General features: G+C 44.1%; 1 protein-coding gene across 1 annotated transcript; it reads left to right on the top strand.

Moving 5' to 3' along the window:
• The first annotated feature begins 17,681 nt into the window (after nt 1-17,681).
• On the top strand, nt 17,682-22,834 carry LOC9630272 (RNA helicase aquarius). The gene is made up of 15 exons (XM_024661545.1): nt 17,682-17,968; nt 18,025-18,111; nt 18,173-18,238; nt 18,294-18,380; nt 18,435-18,569; nt 18,620-18,729; nt 18,786-19,011; nt 19,059-19,169; nt 19,222-20,265; nt 20,315-20,413; nt 20,473-20,661; nt 20,718-20,903; nt 20,957-22,111; nt 22,170-22,514; nt 22,573-22,834. The coding sequence occupies exons 1-15, from the start codon at nt 17,702-17,704 to the stop codon at nt 22,750-22,752; spliced, it is 4,287 nt and encodes a 1,428-aa protein (XP_024517313.1). The 5' UTR covers nt 17,682-17,701; the 3' UTR covers nt 22,753-22,834.
• The last annotated feature ends 1,006 nt before the right edge of the window (nt 22,835-23,840 follow it).

Consider the following 23,840-nt stretch of genomic DNA (forward strand, 5'->3'; position numbering starts at 1 on the left):
ACAATCAACAAATAGGAGCAAAAGATGAGTGGCCAAGATAGGGCCGTGGAATCCCTTGGAAGGAATCCAAGTGACAAAGTTAGGCGAGGAACACTAATGTGTTGGACGCTAACAAGTTGCGGGAAAGGAAGTGTGTTTCCAAGGAGGGATTCCGAAATGCTCCAATTTGGCGAAAGTGGAAGCTCCAAGGGAGGGAGCGGTAAGGTAGCCAAATGATAGGGCCATGAACAGCCCTAGCACAAAGTATGCTAACTGGAACTTTGACACGAAATAGAAGAGAGGATAATGGTGCCCTCGAGTAGAGAACTTCCTAGGATGGGAAGTGGAGTTGCACAAAAGGTGCAAGGCAAGGTGTCGGAGACACCTAGGAAATTGACTCCAAGAAGTCAAAATTCAAAGTTCCAAAGTGCAAAGGTTATATCGATGAAAATTGAGATTACTCGAGAAGGAGTAGTGGGATTGACTTAGAGAAGGGTCTCTAAGAGGTTTAGCGAGAACTAAACCAATAAAAGGAGAGAACCATTACATGTGGTCCAATCAGTCTCTAAGTTGGAGAGACTACGCTCCTTAAAGGATGGACAAGGCATGGTGAGCCTTTGGTGTCAAACCATAGACAAAGATTGGCTAGGTGCCAAGGATGGAAATGGTAACACGTGTGGGTGTTACTTTATGAAAGGGTTTACTGTTCGATGAGGACATCGAACTTCGTCTATGGGTGGTGGAGTTGTGAGACACAAAAATCCCTAGGCCCCAAAGTGGAGCCGGAAGGGCGCCACATGGTAGTGGCCGAAGCGAGAGCCAAACGAGCGTAACACGTTTGGACCAAAAGCTCCGACTTGAAAAGTCAAGAGAGGGAGTGGAACTCCCAACGAAGCGCTCGAGGAACGAGCACGAAGCGAGCAAAAGGCGAGGCTCCAAAAAGGGACCCAAAAGGACCAACATATGACGTGGGAGTGTCCGAGATGGACTCGAGTTGGAGTCCGAAGTGGAGTCCGAGATGGACCCGAGTTGGAGTCCGAAGTGGAGTCCGAGATGGACCCGAGATGGAGTCCGAAGTGGAGTCCGAGGTGGACCCGAGATGGAACTGAGTTGGAGTCCAAAGTGGAGTCCGAGATGGACCCGAGATGGAGTCCGAGATGGAGTCCGAGATGGAGTCCGAGGTGGACCCGAGATGGACCCGAAATGGAGTCCGAGATGGACCCGAGATGGAGTCCGAGGTGGACCCGAGATGGACCCGAAATGGAGTCCGAGATGGAGTCCGAGATGGACCCGAGATGGAGTCCGAGATGGAGTCCGAGATGGACCCGAGATGGACCCGAGATGGAGTCCGAGATGGAGTCCGAGATGGAGTCCGAGATGGAGTCCGAAGCCGAGACCGAGACCGGGACCGAGACTAGGACCAAGACCGAGACCGAGATCGGGACCGAGACCGAGACCGAGGCCGAGGCCGAGACCGAGCCCGAGCCCGAGTCCGAGTCCGAATCTGAGCCCGAGTCTGAGTCCGAGTCCGAGTCCGAGTCCGAGTCCGAGTCCGGAGCCTGAGAGGGTGAAAGCCCAAAGCGTTCGTCTCCCAGACCCTGGGGGGTTTGGTGAGCTCCAAAAGTATAGTAGGGGGAGGACTGCAGTGGAGCCAATTTGGCCAGGAAAGGCCAGTTTGGCCCAGGAAGGCCAGACCCAGTGTTGGGTGATGAACTGACCACTGGGAAGTCCAAGACTAGAGTGAATACGGACCGACAAGCGGGGTAGCTGGGTGAAGTGTTCAAGAGCCGGCTCTAGTTCCCCCGGGAGATCGACTGGCCGATGCTCCCAGTCCAAGTGTGGGTGGCACTACCTACTTGGATACCAAGCGTGGCTCAATGGAACCTCGCTCTAAGCCCATGGCTAGAGCACCTAAAGGCGATAGGTGGGGAGAGTACCCAGGTGGCTTGCGTAAGGCCACGGTGTTCCGAAATATTGTCCCAAAGGCCCAGACTGTGGAAAGGAAGAGGAGCAGTCCTCTGGGGTAGTGACCAAAGACACAGTCATGTGGTGAGGAAGTCCCAGAGGACCGTGGGACTTAGTGGTCGGGCCTGTGGGCCTCGATCCAGTGGCAGTGTTGGCAAACACGGCCAGGGGCAGAAAGGGACTTGGTAGGAACTGACAAAGGGACTTTGGGGAAGGCAATTCCCCAGGTCTGTGGGCATCCTAAGGATGCTAAGGAGTGGATCTAGGATGACCACTCGTGGACACATGGCCCAGTCTTGGAGAGACGAGGTGGTGATGCAAGTGGTGTTGAACCACTAGTGCAGCAAAGGTGAATGGGCATGGCCTTAGCGTAACAGGCCGAGATGTCAGTGGTACCTTTGGGTGTCGGTCTCAGGACCGGACACGTGGAGCACTTGGACCAGGTGCAAGTGTGGAGTGGCATGGATGCCATTCTTGGGGCTAGCAAGTCCCAAGTCCTGAATTGGACTGATGGAGGTTGTGAATGAGACTCCTCCAAGTGGTCGGAGGTGTGGTTAAGTGACTAAAGTAGAATGGAAAATTTAGTCGCTTACAACTTGGTATCGGAGCTGTTCCTTAGTCTGACTTTTATTGGTGCTCAAGTATATCACCATTGATGTTGGCATTGGAAGGTCCTAGGATTGGGCCTATCCTTGAGGAGTAGCAAGTCGGGAAGACATGGCTCTCCATTACAGTTCATGTGTGAACTTGTAGACGAGGTGGTGGATAGAAAAGGGTCAATAATGGAACGACTTTGGGATCTTGGGAACAGTGCAAGGTTTTCCTCATTGAGTTGAGGATGTGATCCGGATGAGCATTTGTCTCAGCAAATTGGCTAAGGTTGTTGTGGTAAACAACTAAAGTTGGGATCACGGGAAAGATAGAGACTCCAAAACAATAAAGGAGTCACAAGATTATCCTCATATAGTTGAGGTTGGTGCTCATGAATGTGAGACCAAAGGTAATGACCGTGGAAGGTCAAATACGGAAGAGGACTCAAGTCCTTGAAATGGTAGTCGGGGCTACCTTTAATAAATGCTGGAACAACCCAAGGAGTTGGGGGGTGTACTTAGAGATGAGTGGTATTCTCATCTCATGGACAAGTAGTCATAAGGAGCAAAAGTTGCCTCCAGAGAACAAAATCAAGTGTCGGAGTAACACTTGTGAAAATAGTCCTTTTGAGTAGGACAGGAATGCAAGAAGTGTATTCCAGTGAGCTAGTGCCTCACAAGTAAGACCTTACGGGTCTGTGGATTAACCAAGTCCAAAACTGTTGGATGACTCAAGTAGAGTCAAGGGATGGTCCTAAAAGGACTGATGGAAGCATTTGGACTGAGGTGTGTTGTACCCCACAAAGGATGGGGGGGGATCATAGGATCCAAGGATGAGAACAGAGGGTATCTCATCGATGGCAAAATGTGCCATGCTAAAGTTATGGGAAAGGTGTTCCTAAAAGAAAACAACTTTGACATAAAGTTGTGTGTGACCTCTATGGGGCAGTGCTAACGGATGGTTGGCATGAGAAAGAGCGGTGTTGGTCTTGGCAAAGACTTAGACACGAAAGGGAAATGTCATAGAGGTAGGCTCGTGGAGCCGATGGTGTGGAGACACCAAATGTGCCAAGGTGTGATACCTTGAGGCTATGTTGGTGGGTTCATGAGAACCCCTTGCCAAAGGAATCCCAATGGAAATGGGAATGGCATAGCCTAAGCTGCAGAGCATGCAGTTGGAGTGTGGTGACCCAGATAATGATGGAGGTGTGAAAGCACCAAGCAATGAGTTGTAGGACTTGACAACTATGAGGCAACTAAGCAAGAGGTGCAAAATAACTGGTTAAACGGGTAGAAGGTAGCTACCCAAGACTTCTTAATAGCATAAGGAAGTTGGATATACCCTTACGGGGGATAAGTTGCTTGTGTTGCGATATAGTAAGTCAATGTCATAAAAGGAAATACTCATTGTCAAGAAAGCCATCATTGGGACACCCGGACACTCTAGAACACCAAAAGGTGGTGTTTGATGTCGCGAGGGCAATGGATAAAGCCCAAGGGACTAAGTCCCTAGCGAATGATGGATAGAAGGTGCTATCCAAATGTCCAAGGTTGCGGAGACAGGAGAGGACTGTCTACCCGAGTTGGACAAAGCCAAAAATGGAATTTTGGCAAGGCTAGTGATGGGCATGTAAAAGCCCATAAGCAACAATGTAATCCCAGTGTGTGGGATTATAAGGTGAGCATACCCGGATTGAGGAACCACTCCCTAGGCTATTGGGTAGGTTCATCCCTAAGAATACTTGCTAAAGCGTGATAGAAAGTGCAAAGCTATCCTCCTGGTCTGGAGGAGAATGACCAAAGGAAAGGTGTGAAGCCAAAAAACAAGAAGTAAGGGGATAGAACCAAACCATAGGAATCAAAGGGCATAACCAAGGTTGGTTATGCTAGCTGGGAGTGGAGAATCAAGTGGGGGCTCGAGGGTGTTGCCGCTAGCAACCGTGATGCCATGGAGAGTCTAAAATATAGAATTGTCCATGTTAGACTATGTGGCATTTTGAAGGCTTGCAAAAAGGGAGGCGTTAGCAAGCTGAGGGACAGAGTTCCTTCAAGGTTCCCAAAGACGATTCTAGGTAGCTTAGTACCTAGAAAGGCCAAGTGTAAATGGTTCATGGAACGCGCGAAATCAGAGTGGCGTAGTAGAAGCGTGGTCTTGAAGCTTGCCATGAGGCAAGGCTATCAAGGTTAGGGAAGTAGTTCCCGAGTGTTCAAAGAGAGGGCTTTGAACGAAAGTCGATGGTCAAGGACTTTCACGCTTATGCAGGAACCATGTTACAGTGGTCGGAGGACTTGCCAAGCGAGATTGGCATGTCGGGGGAACAAATACCCTAGTTGAAGGTGATAACTTCAAAAAGGGTGGGCCATGGGGCCGAGCATGGAGGAGTCCATGCATGATCACAGACATGTCAAGTGAGAGAACTTGGCAGTGTGGAGGAACTAGGTTCCTAAGCTGTGATCTATAGCGCGCTTTAAAAATAAGTTGGTGCACCGGCGTGGGGGGAGTCACGCCAGGCATCTTGTGTGATGCCGTCCGTAGATGCATATACGGAGGTTGGGTTCGAGTCCCGACCCTCTAGTGCTTGGGTTCGAGTCCCAAATCACTAGGGCGTGGTGATGGTTTGGAATATGAGGACACTCATATTTCGGTGGTCATGGACTCTCAGTGGGGAGACTGGTTTGGGCACACCGCCAAGCGAGGGATGCCTCGGAGTCGTGATGCACAGTTAGATTGCTTAGTGTGAAAGCTCAGCATATCTAACTTGAACACTTTGGTGCAAGTGGCCCCAAGGTCGTGGTGAGTGAGATGGGGACACCTAATCTCAGTTGCTATGAACCCTTGGCCGTAAGGGCTAGTTTGGGTGCACCGCCAAGTGTGGGGGATGCCCCTGGGGTTATAGTCAACAACTTAGAGGTCTAGAAAACCAAGTACCTCTTGGCAACTCTGTTAAGGTGCCAAGGTGAGATCACTAGGTGATCTTATGGCCAGATAAGGACAAGGTCCTTCGTTGGCTAAGGAATGAAGTTCCTGGTTCAAAATGTTGAAATTGAATTGTTTAAGGTGGTGTGGCTTGGTCGTGATGACCAAGTGGGAAGAGCACCTAAGGGAAATAAACTATGTCCATGTGATGGCATAGTGAGTCCGAGGAAAGTAGCCTCTATAAAAGACCCATGGGAGGGTCATGAAGTTGGGCCGTGGATAGAGCCCATAGCAGAAGATGCTAAACAGATGTACTAGGGGTGAACATCCTCCGGACTTGGCAAAGAAGAGTCTTTGCTATGGAACCGAAACAATACCTCAAGGAGGGAGGTAGAGATTCGATGTTGCTTGGTGCAACAATCAACAAATAGGAGCAAAAGATGAGTGGCCAAGATAGGGCCGTGGAATCCCTTGGAAGGAATCCAAGTGACAAAGTTAGGCGAGGAACACTAATGTGTTGGACGCTAACAAGTTGCGGGAAAGGAAGTGTGTTTCCAAGGAGGGATTCCGAAATGCTCCAATTTGGCGAAAGTGGAAGCTCCAAGGGAGGGAGCGGTAAGGTAGCCAAATGATAGGGCCATGAACAGCCCTAGCACAAAGTATGCTAACTGGAACTTTGACACGAAATAGAAGAGAGGATAATGGTGCCCTCGAGTAGAGAACTTCCTAGGATGGGAAGTGGAGTTGCACAAAAGGTGCAAGGCAAGGTGTCGGAGACACCTAGGAAATTGACTCCAAGAAGTCAAAATTCAAAGTTCCAAAGTGCAAAGGTTATATCGATGAAAATTGAAATTACTCGAGAAGGAGTAGTGGGATTGACTTAGAGAAGGGTCTCTAAGAGGTTTAGCGAGAACTAAACCAATAAAAGGAGAGAACCATTACATGTGGTCCAATCAGTCTCTAAGTTGGAGAGACTACGCTCCTTAAAGGATGGACAAGGCATGGTGAGCCTTTGGTGTCAAACCATAGACAAAGATTGGCTAGGTGCCAAGGATGGAAATGGTAACACGTGTGGGTGTTACTTTATGAAAGGGTTTACTGTTCGATGAGGACATCGAACTTCGTCTATGGGTGGTGGAGTTGTGAGACACAAAAATCCCTAGGCCCCAAAGTGGAGCCGGAAGGGCGCCACATGGTAGTGGCCGAAGCGAGAGCCAAACGAGCGTAACACGTTTGGACCAAAAGCTCCGACTTGAAAAGTCAAGAGAGGGAGTGGAACTCCCAACGAAGCGCTCGAGGAACGAGCACGAAGCGAGCAAAAGGCGAGGCTCCAAAAAGGGACCCAAAAGGACCAACATATGACGTGGGAGTGTCCGAGATGGACTCGAGTTGGAGTCCGAAGTGGAGTCCGAGATGGACCCGAGTTGGAGTCCGAAGTGGAGTCCGAGATGGACCCGAGATGGAGTCCGAGATGGAGTCCGAAGTGGAGTCCGAGGTGGACCCGAGATGGAACTGAGTTGGAGTCCAAAGTGGAGTCCGAGATGGACCCGAGATGGAGTCCGAGATGGAGTCCGAGATGGAGTCCGAGGTGGACCCGAGATGGACCCGAAATGGAGTCCGAGATGGACCCGAGATGGAGTCCGAGGTGGACCCGAGATGGACCCGAAATGGAGTCCGAGATGGAGTCCGAGATGGACCCGAGATGGAGTCCGAGATGGACCCGAGATGGAGTCCGAGATGGAGTCCGAGATGGAGTCCGAAGCCGAGACCGAGACCGGGACCGAGACCAGGACCAAGACCGAGACCGAGATCGGGACCGAGACCGAGACCGAGGCCGAGGCCGAGACCGAGCCCGAGCCCGAGTCCGAGTCCGAATCTGAGCCCGAGTCTGAGTCCGAGTCCGAGTCCGAGTCCGAGTCCGAGTCCGGAGCCTGAGAGGGTGAAAGCCCAAAGCGTTCGTCTCCCAGACCCTGGGGGGTTTGGTGAGCTCCAAAAGTATAGTAGGGGGAGGACTGCAGTGGAGCCAGTTTGGCCAGGAAAGGCCAGTTTGGCCCAGGAAGGCCAGACCCAGTGTTGGGTGATGAACTGACCACTGGGAAGTCCAAGACTAGAGTGAATACGGACCGACAAGCGGGGTAGCTGGGTGAAGTGTTCAAGAGCCGGCTCTAGTTCCCCCGGGAGATCGACTGGCCGATGCTCCCAGTCCAAGTGTGGGTGGCACTACCTACTTGGATACCAAGCGTGGCTCAATGGAACCTCGCTCTAAGCCCATGGCTAGAGCACCTAAAGGCGATAGGTGGGGAGAGTACCCAGGTGGCTTGCGTAAGGCCACGGTGTTCCGAAATATTGTCCCAAAGGCCCAGACTGTGGAAAGGAAGAGGAGCAGTCCTCTGGGGTAGTGACCAAAGACACAGTCATGTGGTGAGGAAGTCCCAGAGGACCGTGGGACTTAGTGGTCGGGCCTGTGGGCCTCGATCCAGTGGCAGTGTTGGCAAACACGACCAGGGGCAGAAAGGGACTTGGTAGGAACTGACAAAGGGACTTTGGGGAAGGCAATTCCCCAGGTCTGTGGGCATCCTAAGGATGCTAAGGAGTGGATCTAGGATGACCACTCGTGGACACATGGCCCAGTCTTGGAGAGACGAGGTGGTGATGCAAGTGGTGTTGAACCACTAGTGCAGCAAAGGTGAATGGGCATGGCCTTAGCGTAACGGGCCGAGATGTCAGTGGTACCTTTGGGTGTCGGTCTCAGGACCGGACACGTGGAGCACTTGGACCAGGTGCAAGTGTGGAGTGGCATGGATGCCATTCTTGGGGCTAGCAAGTCCCAAGTCCTGAATTGGACTGATGGAGGTTGTGAATGAGACTCCTCCAAGTGGTCGGAGGTGTGGTTAAGTGACTAAAGTAGAATGGAAAATTTAGTCGCTTACATTAACGTACTAGACATTTCAAAAAGACTAAGTTGTGGTGGCTGTGATTATTGCTCAGTTCCTGCATCATGCATCAAAAGTTAGCTGTGATCTTAGTATACTTGGCAATTTCTATACTTATCAAATCCAGACTGTTGAAAATTATAAATTCCACCTATTACATAGAGCCAGATCAAAGTAATATCAAGTTGCATTCCTCCATCTTAAATGCAAAGAGGCAGAGAATTGCTTCTAGGTCCATCTTTGGCCTAGCTACTACTGCTCACTCCATAGCCCCCAAGGGGCTCGAGAAATTCTTAGCTATGAAATTGGAAACCATTACATTGCAATGGGACTTGTACTTTGGAAGCAATAGGGTGAGAAATGTACCTTTACCATTAGCACTCATGAAAATATATTGCCATAAATCACACATCACCCAATGCCCTTCTTCTAGATAGCCTAACCAGCTATAGTGTCCACCTCTCATGAGGCATGACTTGCTCAGCCAACCTATCCATCCAATAGAATTTTTCCAAGTTATGAAAAACTTGTCAGGTGAGGAAGAGTCCAACTATCATAGAATCTGGTAAAGAAATGATAGTGCTTGATCTACATGGGCAATGAAAACTTATTGATCACCACAACCACTATCTAAATCTTCTTTGAAAGGCTATATTTCATTTTCTTCTCAATGCTTATTTTCTTTGGTTTTAAGCCAAATTTCTTATGGTAAAATCACAATAGTCTAGTGCATTCTAGCATCATATCAAACCAATGTAGCCCATCTTCTTGTTACATTTAAAGAATGTAGCATCTTGAGAGGTTTGCAAAAGGGGAAGAAGTTTCATGCTAAGGCAAATCACATGGGAACAAAATTAATGTTTTGTAGCAAATAGCTTCATTAACATGTACTCCAAGTGTGAAGACATAGTGGAAGCTCACAAGATCCTCAATGCTGTGGTATGTCCTACGCTTGTCTCTTGGAACACTTTGATGCTAGGATATGCAAAGTACAGGCAAGAAGATTTAGCTTGGCAAGCAAGGAGCTCAATAGAAAACTCACAAAAGTTTCAGCTCTAAAGAATACAATGACACTCAAGCCAAGTATGGCTTCAAGGAACATTTTGATATGTATTGCAAGTATGGGAGCATGTTGGATGCTTACAAAGCTCTAGACAGGATGAGATATTATAGTATTGTCTTGTGGATTGCTTTGATAGGATACTCGATAGAACTTGAGCTTGTTCTTTCTCATGGAAGAATAGAGACTAGAATTGAACTCTTAAATGTTTCTAGCCATGTTGAAGGTTGGTTTTAGCTCCAACCTTAATAGCATCCACAAACCCAGATAAACACATGTCAAATACTTGTATTACCTTGCTTGAGCTAATGAGTATTGAAGTTGTGTTGCTCTCAAGACTGCCAATTATTTTATATTTATATATATATATATATATATATATATATATATATATATATATATATATATATATATATAAAATGAAGTTCATGAACTATCAAATCCCAAGTCCATGTAGGCTCACTTTATATGATCATGAGAAAAAATTTCTTAATGTTAATGTGAGTGCATGGAATATGGAAAAGGAATACAGAAAATGTGCATATCAATTAGCCCAAAAAACCTAGTTTATATACAGAAGCAAGTGGTTTGGATTGAAACTAATCTGACAATTATCAAAATCTCATTACATTAATATTAGTATACAACATCGTAGTCGTACACTTGGACCTCACATCATCCCCTCTCTCTGAATAATGGAAGACCATCAAGGTTCTCTTGTAGATGGGCTGGGATTTAGAGGAATGTCAGGAGGAGGCATTAGTGGTTTTGTAGGTGGTATCAATTATTCCTGATCCCTTTGTATGAAGCATTTCAACTGTTGCACAATTTTTTAAGGATTGGTCTGTTAGACATCATGCCGAACCTCATAAACTTGTGGTCCAACTTGCCACAACACTTGATACGGTCCTTTCCACTGAGTAAAGAGCCCCTTCAATAAACCACATATCGTAAGATGGGGAAAACGGACTAACACTAAGTCATCCACTTTGTACTCTACAAGTGGACAATGATGGGAGTTGTACCACTTTTGTTGTCCCACCTGTATGCAGCCTAAGTGTTTGGCAAACTTTACTCAAACAAGTGGAAGAACGCTTGTCAAATACTGATCCCACGACCTAGCATCGGCAGCTCATGGCAATTGTAAAAGTAAACCCAGCTCCCTTGGATTATAATATTAGATCATGACCATATAGAAGTTTATATGGAGAAGCACCAACAAAACTTTGCACCCCTATGACATATGCATACTAAAGAGATGGCAAATAACCATCTCAATCTGAATGCTGAAAGTTCACGTATTTCGTGATCATTCTTTTGAATGTTTGAATGAGTTGTTGCACCAAACCGTCTAACTGTTAGCACTCATGAAAGTGTGGTGTACCCCCAACTAAGACATCAAAACATAAAATGCCTCAACCATAAATGTGGGACTATTATTGGAAAGAATCTGCTACGGATAAGAATGCTAAAACACCACGCAATTGAGGAGGAGGAGAAAGTATCCAATAGTAGTTGCAAAGGCGCTAGCAAAAGCATCAACTTCCACCCAATGAGTCAAATAGTCAAAAGCAATAATAATATATCCATTACTAACAATCGATTGTGGAAAAGGTCCTTTAAGATTAAATGCCACTAACTCAAACGGATGGGAAATTGCAATTGATTCCAACCGTCCTTCTGCGGCATGAGGAGGAGTATTACGAGCTTGGCACTAAACGCAGTTACATACATACTAGATACCATTAGGTAACATCTCTGGCCAATAGAAAGACTTATGCAGCTTCTTAGTCACACGATAATGTCCCATATGCCTACCTAGAATAGGAGAATCATAGTAGGCATGGAGAAACCGTGGAATAAAGACGAAAGGCAGCATCAGCCATAAAGGATCATCAGGATCCATCCCCATAAAATAAAGAAGGCTATCTTGAAGGCAATATTGAAAATGTAAATGCCAAAATGGCAAGTCATCAGTAAATGATGCAGGATTCTCAAACCCATCTAGAAGCTTTCGAATCCACGGTTCAATCTTCTGAGCTTCGCAAACCTCATCAAAAGAAAGTAGATCTTACTCTACACTTTGTGGACATTGAACTTCAAGTACAGCAACTGCTGACAATACAGAATCCTTGTTTAGAAAATCTATAGATGCTGAAATAACAGGCTCGCTAAAAACATAAGAAGAGAGTGGAGAAGGAAAAGGAGCTCAAAAAAGGGCATTAGCATCAGCCATAAAATTCCCTGGATAATGAACAACATCAAAATTATATATTTGAAGCTTCAAAGCCCAGTACGACTAACCAGGTTTTTTCGCTTTAATAATGAAGTAACAGCAACATGATCACCTTCAAGTAACGTTCAAGAACCATGTAGATATACATGAAGTTTCTCGAAACCCTAGACTACTGCTAAACACTCATCTTTGTTGTACAGTAATTCACCCTACTAGTTGTAATATACAACTTATATACGCAATGGGATGGCACTAACTAAGCACACCTGAGCTCTCTTGTATCAACCTGAGCTCTCTTGTATCAACACACTTCCAAGACCAATATCAGAAGCATCCAAGCATAAAAAAAAGGCCAAGTATAGTTAGAATATGCCAAAACCGGAGGAGTCATCAATAGCACTTTGAGATCCACAAACGCCCGTTCACAATCCGGAGACCAAATGAAAGATGACATTGATAACTTTAGCAATGCTTACAATGGTGCAGTGTGATAAAAAAGATGATCCACAAAACGACCAAAATACTACACCTTGCCTAAGAAGCGCTACGCATCATTCACACACTTCAGAGTAGGGAACTTTAGAACAGCTACAAATTTGTCAAGATCAACTTGCAAACCCTTACGAAAAATATAATACCTAAGATAAGTTGTGTCTATAGACCCAAATATGCACTTCAACCACTTCAACTTTAAACCAATGTCCCGTAGCCAACCCACCACTTTACAAACATCACGAATGTGTTCCTCCTATGTCCCCTCTGAGTGGATCAAAACATCATCAATAAAGTCAACAATCACTTTTAGCATATTGCAAATAACTTTGTCTATTATCCACTGGAAAGTTGCTAGAGTATTATTCAAACCAAAAGGCATCACCAAGAATTTGTACAAATCAAACAGTGTATAAAAAGTAGTTTTAGAAATGTCTTCTTTGGGATACTTGCTAGTACCTAGAAACAAAATTTAGCTTGGTGAACCAATGATTTCACCCTAGACGATCCAAAAGATTAGTAGTGTGAGGAAGAGGTTACACATCCGGCATCATCACTTCATTTAACGGATGATAGTCCATACAAAAATGAATACTCCCATCAGGCTTCGTCACAAGATGAGGTTCACATACCCAAGGACTTCACGACTTCTGAATAACACCCTTCTCCCACATCTCTTTGACGTTTGCATGTAAAATCTTAATCTCTTTGGGTGACCAATGATGAATAGGAACCTTGATTAGATGAGCATCCCCAGTAGGAATAGAATGACATATGGCAATCTTGGCCCCAAACGATAGGTCAAATTCAAAAAGATCGAAATACTCCTTCATAAGCTGATCAACCACTGTAACACAAAAACTGTTGGAAGGATTAGAAAAGGGAAGAGCGAAAGAATATGGAAACATAAGAAGAAGTAGTAGGGGGACAAAAGTAATAAAAGCAAAGGTATAAGTAAAGGGATGAAGAGGTATGGAAATGAAAGGAATGGATGAAATATAAAGAAGTATAAGATAATGGGGAGAAACTTCAAAGTCATACTTAGCGTGATTGTGCTGCAACCAATCCATACTAAGGATGAAGTTAAAAGTTTGACTTGGCATCACCCACAATGACTGCAACCCAAGCTCGAGATCGCCCACATATACAACCAAGTCTGCCTCATCCCGTGTATATGCATGTGTATGGCTGTTGCCATAAAGAATGAAACTGGTTCTATCATACATCACAAGTGTAGACAACAACGTGGGGCAACAAGTCGAGCAATAGAAGATAAACTCAAACCTGTATCAACCAACACGAAAGACTTCGTGTTATAAAAACGAGTTTGGAAAGTAAACACTGGATGAACTGGTGCCGAGTGAATCCCTTGATGATATTCTTGAAAAAAAGATGGAGGGGTCACTAACTTATTCGCACAAGGTCCTTTCGTTACTCGTGCGACTCCTCATTTTCCAAATGCATCTCGGTATCTAGACCTTCCATTGCAATAGCACTAACAGAACGTTGTTGACGTTAAAGTCTCCACCCAAGAAATGGAGGTTGCCAATCCAGAAAATGCTAACAACACTGATAAGTGTGACAAACTTCATCATATGCCTAACAGCAAACATCATAGCCACAACTACATCCTTGTCCTTGTCCTTGAACTCAAGTAACAACAACATTAACCTCATTTAGAACAGGACCATCGCCCACAAAAAGTGGAGCGAATGGACATGTAGCGACATCTCATAATGTTGTGCCAAGTGAAAAGTATCGTCAAGGGTGGCTGGAGCAAGTGCATGCACAAGTCTAACAAGATTTTGACGAAGTGCTAGCCACAACATTCCTAGCTTGCTCTGCTTTGACATATTTGACTTCGCACAAAGCAAGGGGATTCGGAAATGAATGCCAAATTACATCACTAACTCAGATGGCCCTTGATGAAGATGATGCAATTGTTGGAAGGCATTATCATAATTGTTAGCATGTTCGAATGTATGTTTAAAAATGTCTGGAAGAACACTCCAATCCCCACGAGTGGCTACACTCGAACCATTATACCACTATAATGTCGTCCCTTGGAAACATATAGGAAACTCATGCAAACATCAAGCATCATCCCAAAAATGATATGTAGCAATCATTATGAAGTGATCAAATTAATGGTACACATCATCCCTAGGATTCCCACGAAAGAACTCTGGCCGAATGTGAGGATTGGCACCAAGAGCAGGAGGAGTTGTACCACGTGCCGTGAATACTGCCATCAACTGAGTTTGGTTGTTCAATTGCAAGTGCATAGTATCAAGCAATTGTACCAACTGTTGCTCTAGAGTCAAAAGAGGAGATTGCTGATCTACCATGAAGATAAATGAAAAGGAAAGAGTAAAAGAAAAGAAATGACAAAAAGCTAGAAGGATAGGGAAATCTAAATAATGCAAAAAGTTATATTTAAACCAAAATCCCAAATTCAAGCATTCTTGAGGGACAATCAAAAAGTGCCCCTCACTTCCACCACTGTAAGTGCATGGAATATGGAAAGGGAATACAAAAAATATGCATATCAATTAGCCTTAAAACCTTAACTTATATACAAGAGTGAGTGGTTTAGATTAAAATCAATCTGATGGCTACTAAAATCCCACTACACTAATATCAATATATGGCATTGTAGCCGTACACTTGGACCTCACAGCAAGAAATTTAATTTATATTCAAATAAATCTAGATCAAATTAAATATTTTAAGGTTTTGATAAACCTAACAATTATAGCATGTAGTACAAATAAAAAACTAAGTATAAAGTGTATACAATTGTTAAAATATAGTATAAAGTTAAATTTATCAAAAAAATAATGTTTTTCTATTAGATAATATTTTAGAAAGAACTATTAGAATAATAGTAGTTGAGATTGGTTTACTGCACAATTGCCTACCATGAATCTAGCAATAGCCTCATATTGTGCAATGAAACAAGTTTAACTCTTCAAATTTTAAACTTAAAAGTGGTCCAAACTCATCTTTCTTATACTCCTTTATCTACCAAATAATCATAGCTGCTTTTTTTCTTTGTGAGAGGAGGGGATGATATGAGATTTATATATAGTACATTTTATTTCTCTCCCTTTAAGCTAAAAATTGAAAAAAGAGTAATTGCTTAATAAAAGAGCCTTTAATGGTTATTTTATCCCTATTTATCCCTCAAGATTCCAACTAAAAAAATGGGTAATTGCTTGATAACAGAGCCTTTAATGACTATTTTTCCCCATTTATCCCTTAAATTTTCAAAAATTCACAATGATAGTATATCTAAATCTCATTCTATGATCATATATATTACACTCACCCCCTTTTCAGAAATGTTAATGTTTTCATTAACTATTGACTAACAACCCAAGATTCCAATTGGAAAAAGGGTAATTGTTTAATAAGAGAGCATTTAATTGCTAATTTTTTCTCTATTATCCCCCGAGGTTCTAATGATTCGTGGTGACAATATATTTAAATCTCATCCCATGATCACATGTGTTTTTACACTTACCCCCTAATAGAGATGTTAATGTTTTTATTAACCAGTGATTAACAACTTTTATTGAGCCAAAAGGAATTAACACCTCCATTTCCATATAGAATTTATTAATCCTTCTATTGTGTAAACTAGTTATTCCATGTGAAACAATTAATCATCCATCTATATGATACATATATACATATATATATACATATAAATATACTTTACTCAAAGGTATATTATATTTTAAGTAGCCACTAATCAATGGGAATCAAACCCATGTCATTTATTTCAATACCACATTCAATACCATATATAACACATATTATCTCTTTCCCTTTAAGTCAACTAAAAAATGGGCAATTAAGCTCTTAGTTCCTTATTTATCTCCTAAGGTTCCAAAGATTCATAGTGATAATATATCTAAATCCCATCCCATAATCACATGCACTACAATCTAAATATATGATATATGATATATATATATATATATATATATATATATATATATATATATATATATAAAAGTTATAGTTTCAAGCTAATACGTATGTGTATATTTCAACTAGGGTGATTAATAATATAAATTGTTGCATGTTGCATTGCATCAATGCTTTATTTTAAATAATAATAGTATTATATATCTATTGTACATTAACCTGATAGAGAAATTAATTTTTTAATTATTAGATAATCTTAATCAAATTTGGCCTTTACTATTACTATTATCCATAATAATGACATTATCAGCACTTCTTTTTTTATGAAAGAAAATTGAATACTTGGTAGGTTTCTTGATTATTTCTTATGATTCTCTTTGTATTCTGATCATGCTTGGATTGGAGAACCCATAACTAAGAAAGAAAAAGAAATTAAAAATAAACTATAAAGAGTTTTACACTCAACATAAAGATGTCTTTAGTAGAAAACTTTAGAAGATTTTCGAAACGAGCTTCATGGCTACCAATTGGAATGATATAGATCTCAAAGCCCTCCCACAGTGCTCTGTACAGCCAGAAATAGAGCAATGTGTTGCACAACCAGATGCCATGCAAGGCTCCTTTGAGATGGATGGCAACGAAGGCTGCCCTCTCAAGGGTGGGTCTTGGTGTTTGCTATCATTATATTGAGCACATTGCATGTCTAGAGAGCTGTGGAATTTTCCATGACTTATAACCTTTGTGTTGTCATCAAGAACATAGGGCACGACTACTTGGGGCTCCAAACTTAGAGATAATTTGGTGATTCTCCCCTAGAGAATTGGAGTTTGCAACATCATTTTATAAACTATAAATATGTATCATTTAATCGAAGTTCCATACTAGAATATACTTTGGAGTGTTTTAAGAAAATTTAATGAAACGTTAGATGATAGAATATGCTAGAATATCTAAGCATATTCTAGATACACTACATTCTCTTCTATGACACATAAATCCCGGCAGTGCGATCGTCTAAGCTTCCCAGCTTGTCCAAGTAGAACACTGGAAGATTGTGGAGCATGTCCACCTATGATGCGCACGCTCAAAGCAGTGAACGTAATTCTCTCGATCCACAAACGGTGGATCCACAACATCATCGCATCCCCATTTCTTTCTTCCAGCAAAACATTTGGATGTGGAGGCCCGATGCTCCTCACTGCTGCCACCAAAAGAATCCTCCCAATCCTCCCATTCCATCCCTGAGGGATGGATTGAGAACGAGAGGTTACAATCACGCACGAGCTCCGCCAGCTCGGACGTTACACTGGCGGGCCGCCGGCATCCGCTAGTACGCATCCTCGCCTCGAATCCTCCCAGCGATCTCGGGCTTGGACGTCACCAGCAGAATCTCGTGCGACGCTGAATCGCGGGATCTTGGTCGATGACGCTGGCCTGCTTGCCGCCGCGCACGCGTGAGATCGAAGCTTTGCCTTGTTGCTCGATCCTAAGAGGAAGCGCTGGATGGAGCGATGGCGGGGAATCGTTCGATTGGCGCGTCCAGCGCCCAAATAGAATTAGGTCAGTTCTTTACTAGGGTTTGGGATTTTGGCGATGGCGCCCGGGCAGGAGGTCGATGCCGCCGGTCGGTCCGCTCCTTTCCCAGCGAGCTGGACGAGCGAGCGCTTCGATCCCGCGCGGGTGGAGCAAATCTACAGGACGGAGCTCGCGTCGGCAGAAGGTAGCAAATCCGTGCCACTCCAGAGGGTTGCATTGCTCGAGATTGGCCAGTATTTGGAGAACTATCTGTGGCCGCATTTCGATCACCAGGCCGCCTCATTCGAGCATGTCATGTCGATTGTGTTGATGGTGAATGAGAAGGTGAGTTGTTATTTTCTCCTGGAAATGTGGATGGCTCTGATGAATTTTTTCTCTAGTTTCGAGAAAATGTGCCCGCTTGGAATTGTTTCCATGGGAGAAAACAAGTTTTTTCACTGTTCTTGCACCGGGTTTTCACCCTCCAGGTAAGAAGTCAAGTTTTTGCAGTGACCATGTTTTAACATTGTTTCTCTCCGTGATTCTCAGGGAGAGCGGTCTCTAAATCTGAAAGAGAAGACAAACTACTTGCTTTTTCTTATACACAGTTTCCAGGTTATACTTGCTTTGCTCTTCTTTGCAACGGTTTAATCGGTTTTTTGTAATGTAGAGCTTGGAAGATCCCTTGGTGGCGGACTCGGTTCTACGACTGGTCTCAATGGAGCTTTGGCACAGCTTGTCTCCTGGTCGTGTAAAGGTACGCGTTTAATCAGGCATCTGCGTGACATTTTCTGATTTGATTCTGCACTAGCTGGAGCTCTTTCACGACGAAACGCTTCTTAAGCCATGGCTGAAGCTGCAGAAGAAAGCTGCAGCCAGCTCTGCAAATATCCAGGAAAAACTGGAAGTACGGTTTCTGCCATCTTTGATGAAAGATTTTCTTCAGGTAAAGTGGATCGATGGTATGATTTTACGTCCTAAACCGGTGCTTTCAAGGTTCTCGATGGTGCTGTTGTGGGAAGTGAGATTGACGCATCGGCTGTTCTGTTTTGTGAGCGCTTTGTAGAGTTTTTAATTGATCTTCTTAGCCAGATGCCAACACGGAGGTAGGCTTTGGGTTTTCGTAGTCATCGGTGCTGTCACTCACCCCTGTATTCTGCAGATTTGGAAAAGCTGTTGTCAATGATCTGGCGGTTGTTGTAAAATGCAAGTTGAGTCCTTTGCACGAACATCCTCAAGGAACGCTCTTCCGGAAACTCGTGGACTTACTTCAGTTCTATGCGGATTTTGAGCTTGACGATCAGAAAGGTCTCGAAGTTAACGTCTTGAAGAGGCACTGCAATTTTATTCACTCGTTTCAACTCTTAGCATTTAACCAGGAGCCGAAGGTTTGTACGAGGAGTATTAGTCAATTTGAGACTGACTTTATGTGCAGCTTAAAGAGATGGCACTGTCGAATGTCGGGGCGTTGAACAATCGCAAGGAATTGACGAAGTGGTTATCGAAGCTGAGCGTTCAAGAATTGAAAGATTTGGTCTGCAACAAGGTATATATAAAGCACTGTACGTGGATTTCGTTTCTGACATTTTCGTGCACAGTTGATGCTAATTCCGGCATCAGATACTTGGGCAGACAGGGTGGATTTCCTAAAAGAAGTACTAGTCTCAGCCTTTGAGAAACGCCAATCTCAGAGGGATTTCATCAATGGTCTTCCACTTTATCCTACCGAGACCGTGATGTGGGACGAAAGTTTGGTGCCAAGCGTCAACTACACCGGCGAGGCAAGCCTGGCGCTTCACAAGCTAAACTTGCAGTTCCTGACGCTCAACGATTACCTTTTGCGGAACTTCCACCTGTTTCGGCTAGAGTCTACTTACGAGATCAGGGAGAACATCCAGGAAGTGTTGGAGAAAGTTGCAGCGTCTGTCGGTGATGAGGGCCGCACAAAGTTTCGGGGCTGGGCTCGGATGGCAACTCCGGTCAAGTCTTTCAAGATAACTCAAGTGAAAGAGCCGAATATTGGTGACATCAAGCCGTCATCCGTGACTGCCGAGGTTACGTTCAGCATAGCGAGGTGTGATCCGCAGCTAAGAGCCGAGTGGGATGACTTGAAGGAGCATGACGTTCTGTTTCTACTCACAGTGATGCCGCATTTGAAGCCACCATCGTCCGAGATAGCTCAGCACATGACTGTGCCGGAGAAATACGGGCTCAAGTACGTACGAGGATGTGAAATCGTGGAGATTCGTGATGAAGTAAACCATCTAATGAACGACTTCACTGGGCGGGTCAAGAGGGAAGAATGGAAACCTCCACAAGGGGACCAACGGACAGTTGTTTTAGCTCTGGACTGTGCGCAATACCAGATTGATATGGACGCAAAGGCTGAAGGTGAAGAAGACCCGTACAGCTCCTTCAATCTTCTTATGAGAAGGAAGCCGAAAGAGAACAACTTCAAAGCTATTTTGGAGTCCATCCGGGACCTCACCAACGAGGATTGCATAGTTCCGGACTGGCTTCAGGACTTGGTTCTGGGATATTTCAATCCAGTGAAGCTGCAGAAGCACAAGCAGCTTCATACCGTAGACTTCAAGGATACTTTTTTGGATGCACAGCACCTGCGTGAAAGTTTCCCTGGCGAGGTATCACTGATTCTTCTTTCACGTCGCTGTATTAACAAGTTGGATGCAGGTTAAGTTTGTGACTCCGGATGGCGACGTTGACGAATCTCCAGCACCACCATTCCGTGTAACGTTCCCCAAGTCGAACACCAAGACAGCCATCGAGGAGGTATCGCTGCTGACGGTTTTTGTTTTGTCGTAGATCCTCACGGATTTATGTGCTTTCAGATTGCAGATGGAAACGATACCAAAGTTAAGCGAAGCAGAAAAAGGAAAGCCTCGTCTGGAAATGGCACCGCAGACAGTGAAACTGCAGTCCAGGAGGCTATCATTGTGGAGAGCTACGTGCCTCCGGATCCAGGTCCATATCCACAAGACCAGCCAAAGCAGAATTCCGTTAGATTCACACCAGTCCAGGTTTGCATTCTTCCGGTATTTAGTGTGTGCCCATTAATACTTTTTCTTATTGTCAGATTGAAGCTATCAAGTCGGGTGTGCAACCGGGGTTGACGATGGTCGTAGGACCACCCGGTACAGGAAAAACTGATACGGCCGTGCAAATCTTGAACGTGCTATATCATAATTGTCCATCGCAGAGGACACTCCTCATAACGCATTCTAATCAAGCTCTGAACGATCTCTTTGAAAAGATCATGCAGGTAACGAAGTCTTTCCCGTAATTGTCTTCGGATTTCTAACTCTGCGCTTACAGCGAGATGTTCCCGCTCGGTACTTGCTACGTCTGGGTCAGGGTGAGCAGGAACTCGAAACCGAGCTTGACTTTAGTCGTCAGGGGCGAGTAAATGCCATGTTGACACGGCGTTTGGAACTTCTAGCAGAAGTAGAGCGCCTAGCGAGAACTTTGAGCGTGCCAGATGATGTGGCCTACACTTGCGAGACTGCCGCTCACTTTTGGCTCCTCCATGTCCTGGCACGGTGGGAGGAATTTGTTGCCGCTTGCGAGGCTACAGAGGACAATCCAGGCATCGTCATGGAGAAGTTTCCTTTCATGGACTTCTTTTCAGACACTCCCCACCTGCTTTTCTCCGGGCTATCATACGCAGAAGACATGCGTGCTGCAACAGGCTGCTTCAAGCACTTGAAGACGATGTTCCAAGAGCTCGAGGAGTGTCGAGCCTTTGAGCTGCTCAAGACAACAGCCGACAGAGCAAACTATCTCATGACGAAGCAGGCAAAGATCGTGGCCATGACTTGTACTCATGCGGCACTCAAGAGGCGTGACTTCCTGCGGATTGGTTTCAAGTATGACAACCTCTTGATGGAAGAAAGTGCTCAGATTCTGGAGATCGAGACGTTTATCCCGATGCTGCTGCAAAGACAAGAGGACGGACGAGCCAGGTTGAAGAGGTGTATCTTGATCGGTGATCATCACCAGCTGCCTCCAGTCGTGAAGAACATGGCGTACCAAAAGTTTAGCCACCTCGATCAGAGCTTATTCGCAAGGTTCGTACGCCTGGGAGTGCCTCATGTGGAGCTCAACGCACAGGGAAGGGCCAGGCCAAGCATCGCTAAGCTCTACAACTGGAGATACAAAGACTTGGGTGACTTGCCAGACGTACAGCAGGAGCAGTCCTTTCTTCTTGGGAATGCTGGCTTCGCGTATGACTACCAGCTTATCGACGTGCCTGACTACCTCGGACGAGGGGAGAAAGAACCAAGTCACTGGTTCTATCAGAATCTGGGCGAGGCAGAGTACGTGGTGAGCGTCTACCAGTACATGCGACTTCTGGGATACCCTGCCAACAAAATCTCCATCCTGACGACTTACAACGGGCAGAAGCACTTGATTCGGGACGTGATCGAGAGCAGATGCGCCAAGCATCCACTCTTTGGCCGTCCGAGCAAGGTACCAAGCAGATCTAAGTTTGAGCGTGAGCTTGAATCTAAAAGCTGTTTTTGCGCAGGTAACAACGGCTGACAGGTTTCAAGGCCAGCAGAACGACTACGTACTACTGTCTCTCGTTCGCACTCGCGTCGTCGGGCATTTGCGTGACGTGAGAAGGCTGGTTGTGGCCATGTCGCGAGCAAGGCTGGGGCTCTACGTCTTTTGCCGGCGTTCGCTCTTCGAGCAGTGTTATGAGCTGCGGCCAACGTTCCAAAAGCTGCTCCAGCGCCCGGACAAGCTGGCTCTGGTGCTAGACGAGAGCGTGCATCCAACATCCCGGCGTGTGGAGGAGACTGGCAACGCATACCTCGTGCAAAATGGTGTACACGAAATGGCTGAGATTGTCAACAGCAAGTTCATGCAGGTGAGCGAGCTTGTCAGTGAAAATATTTTGTCCATTTAACGTCGGAACTGTTTTACAGATGTATGGAGCTGGTACAGTTTCGAAGCAATTGGAAGCCCCAACAAATAATCCAGTGCAAGGAGAGATTGAAGAGGATGGAAATCCTATAAACCAAATGGTGGTGGATGAAAATCCAAGGGAGACCGTGGTGGATCAAAGTGGAGTGGATGAAAATCCAAGGGATCCCATGGAAATGTAGTATGTGCACAAAACCTTTTCCCAGCGACAAAAAAAAGTTAAGCTTTTAAATGGATTAAATATAATATTCTACTTTTAGTTAATCTGGTTTGTAATTAGACTTGTTATAAAAAATTTAATATAGTGATGAAGTTTATTACTAAATAACTCTTTTTAAAAACATGTTGAGTTCTATTACAATATTACATTAATATTATATTAGTGTAATATATACAATTATAATACTATTTTAGTGTAATGATATTTTAATAACCATCATATTAGATTCAATCTCGACCACTCACTCTATATATAAATTAGGCTTTTAGGAATATACACATGCACTCTCATAATAGGATGTACTTGAGAAGTGATTGAATTTGTGTTTGTGTATACATATATATGTGTGTGTATATATATATATATATATATATATATATATATATATTACTTTGGCTGAATAATATATTAATTATAGTACTATAGCATATAAACCATCCATTTGAGACTAAATTTGATCTATACATTCTTGTATATAATGAGGGGTTTAAACTTTTATTCTTATATCCTGAGCAATCACATTGATAGCATTGCAATTTGTCCTTGAAATACAAATTTTTTTAATAGTGCTTTGCTTTAGTATTTAGGATTGTGCCTTTTGTTTATGTTTCTTCATTATCTTTTAAATTTAAATTTGTATTAGCTTTTTGCAAGATCTAAAACTTTAGCTACTGCTATGCTTAGATTTTTTCTTTCTTCTCATCTTCATTGCATTCTCTTCTTTTACCATATTATGTTGTCATTGATCAAGAAGTATATCACTTGAGGTTGCTAATGCTACTTTATTGAATTAAACTTTTGGTATTGTGAGGTTTGATCATATTAGTGTTGCACCCATCCTTAGTATATTGCCATTTTCAACTTCTATGAGAAATAATTACATAGTTTGTCCTGTTCTTGGTGTTTTACCATTTCCTATTGATGTGGAGCTTAATCATGAAATCAATGGATGAGCTATGGATAATGCAATCTGGTTTTTAGTAAATGTTCAAGGATCAAGTTTATGGGAAGACAATGTTTAGAACCTTGAATGGATTCTAGATTGTGATA

Source organism: Selaginella moellendorffii, unplaced genomic scaffold (genome assembly GCF_000143415.4).
Source record: "Selaginella moellendorffii unplaced genomic scaffold, v1.0 SELMOscaffold_83, whole genome shotgun sequence".
Taxonomy (NCBI): domain Eukaryota; kingdom Viridiplantae; phylum Streptophyta; class Lycopodiopsida; order Selaginellales; family Selaginellaceae; genus Selaginella; species Selaginella moellendorffii.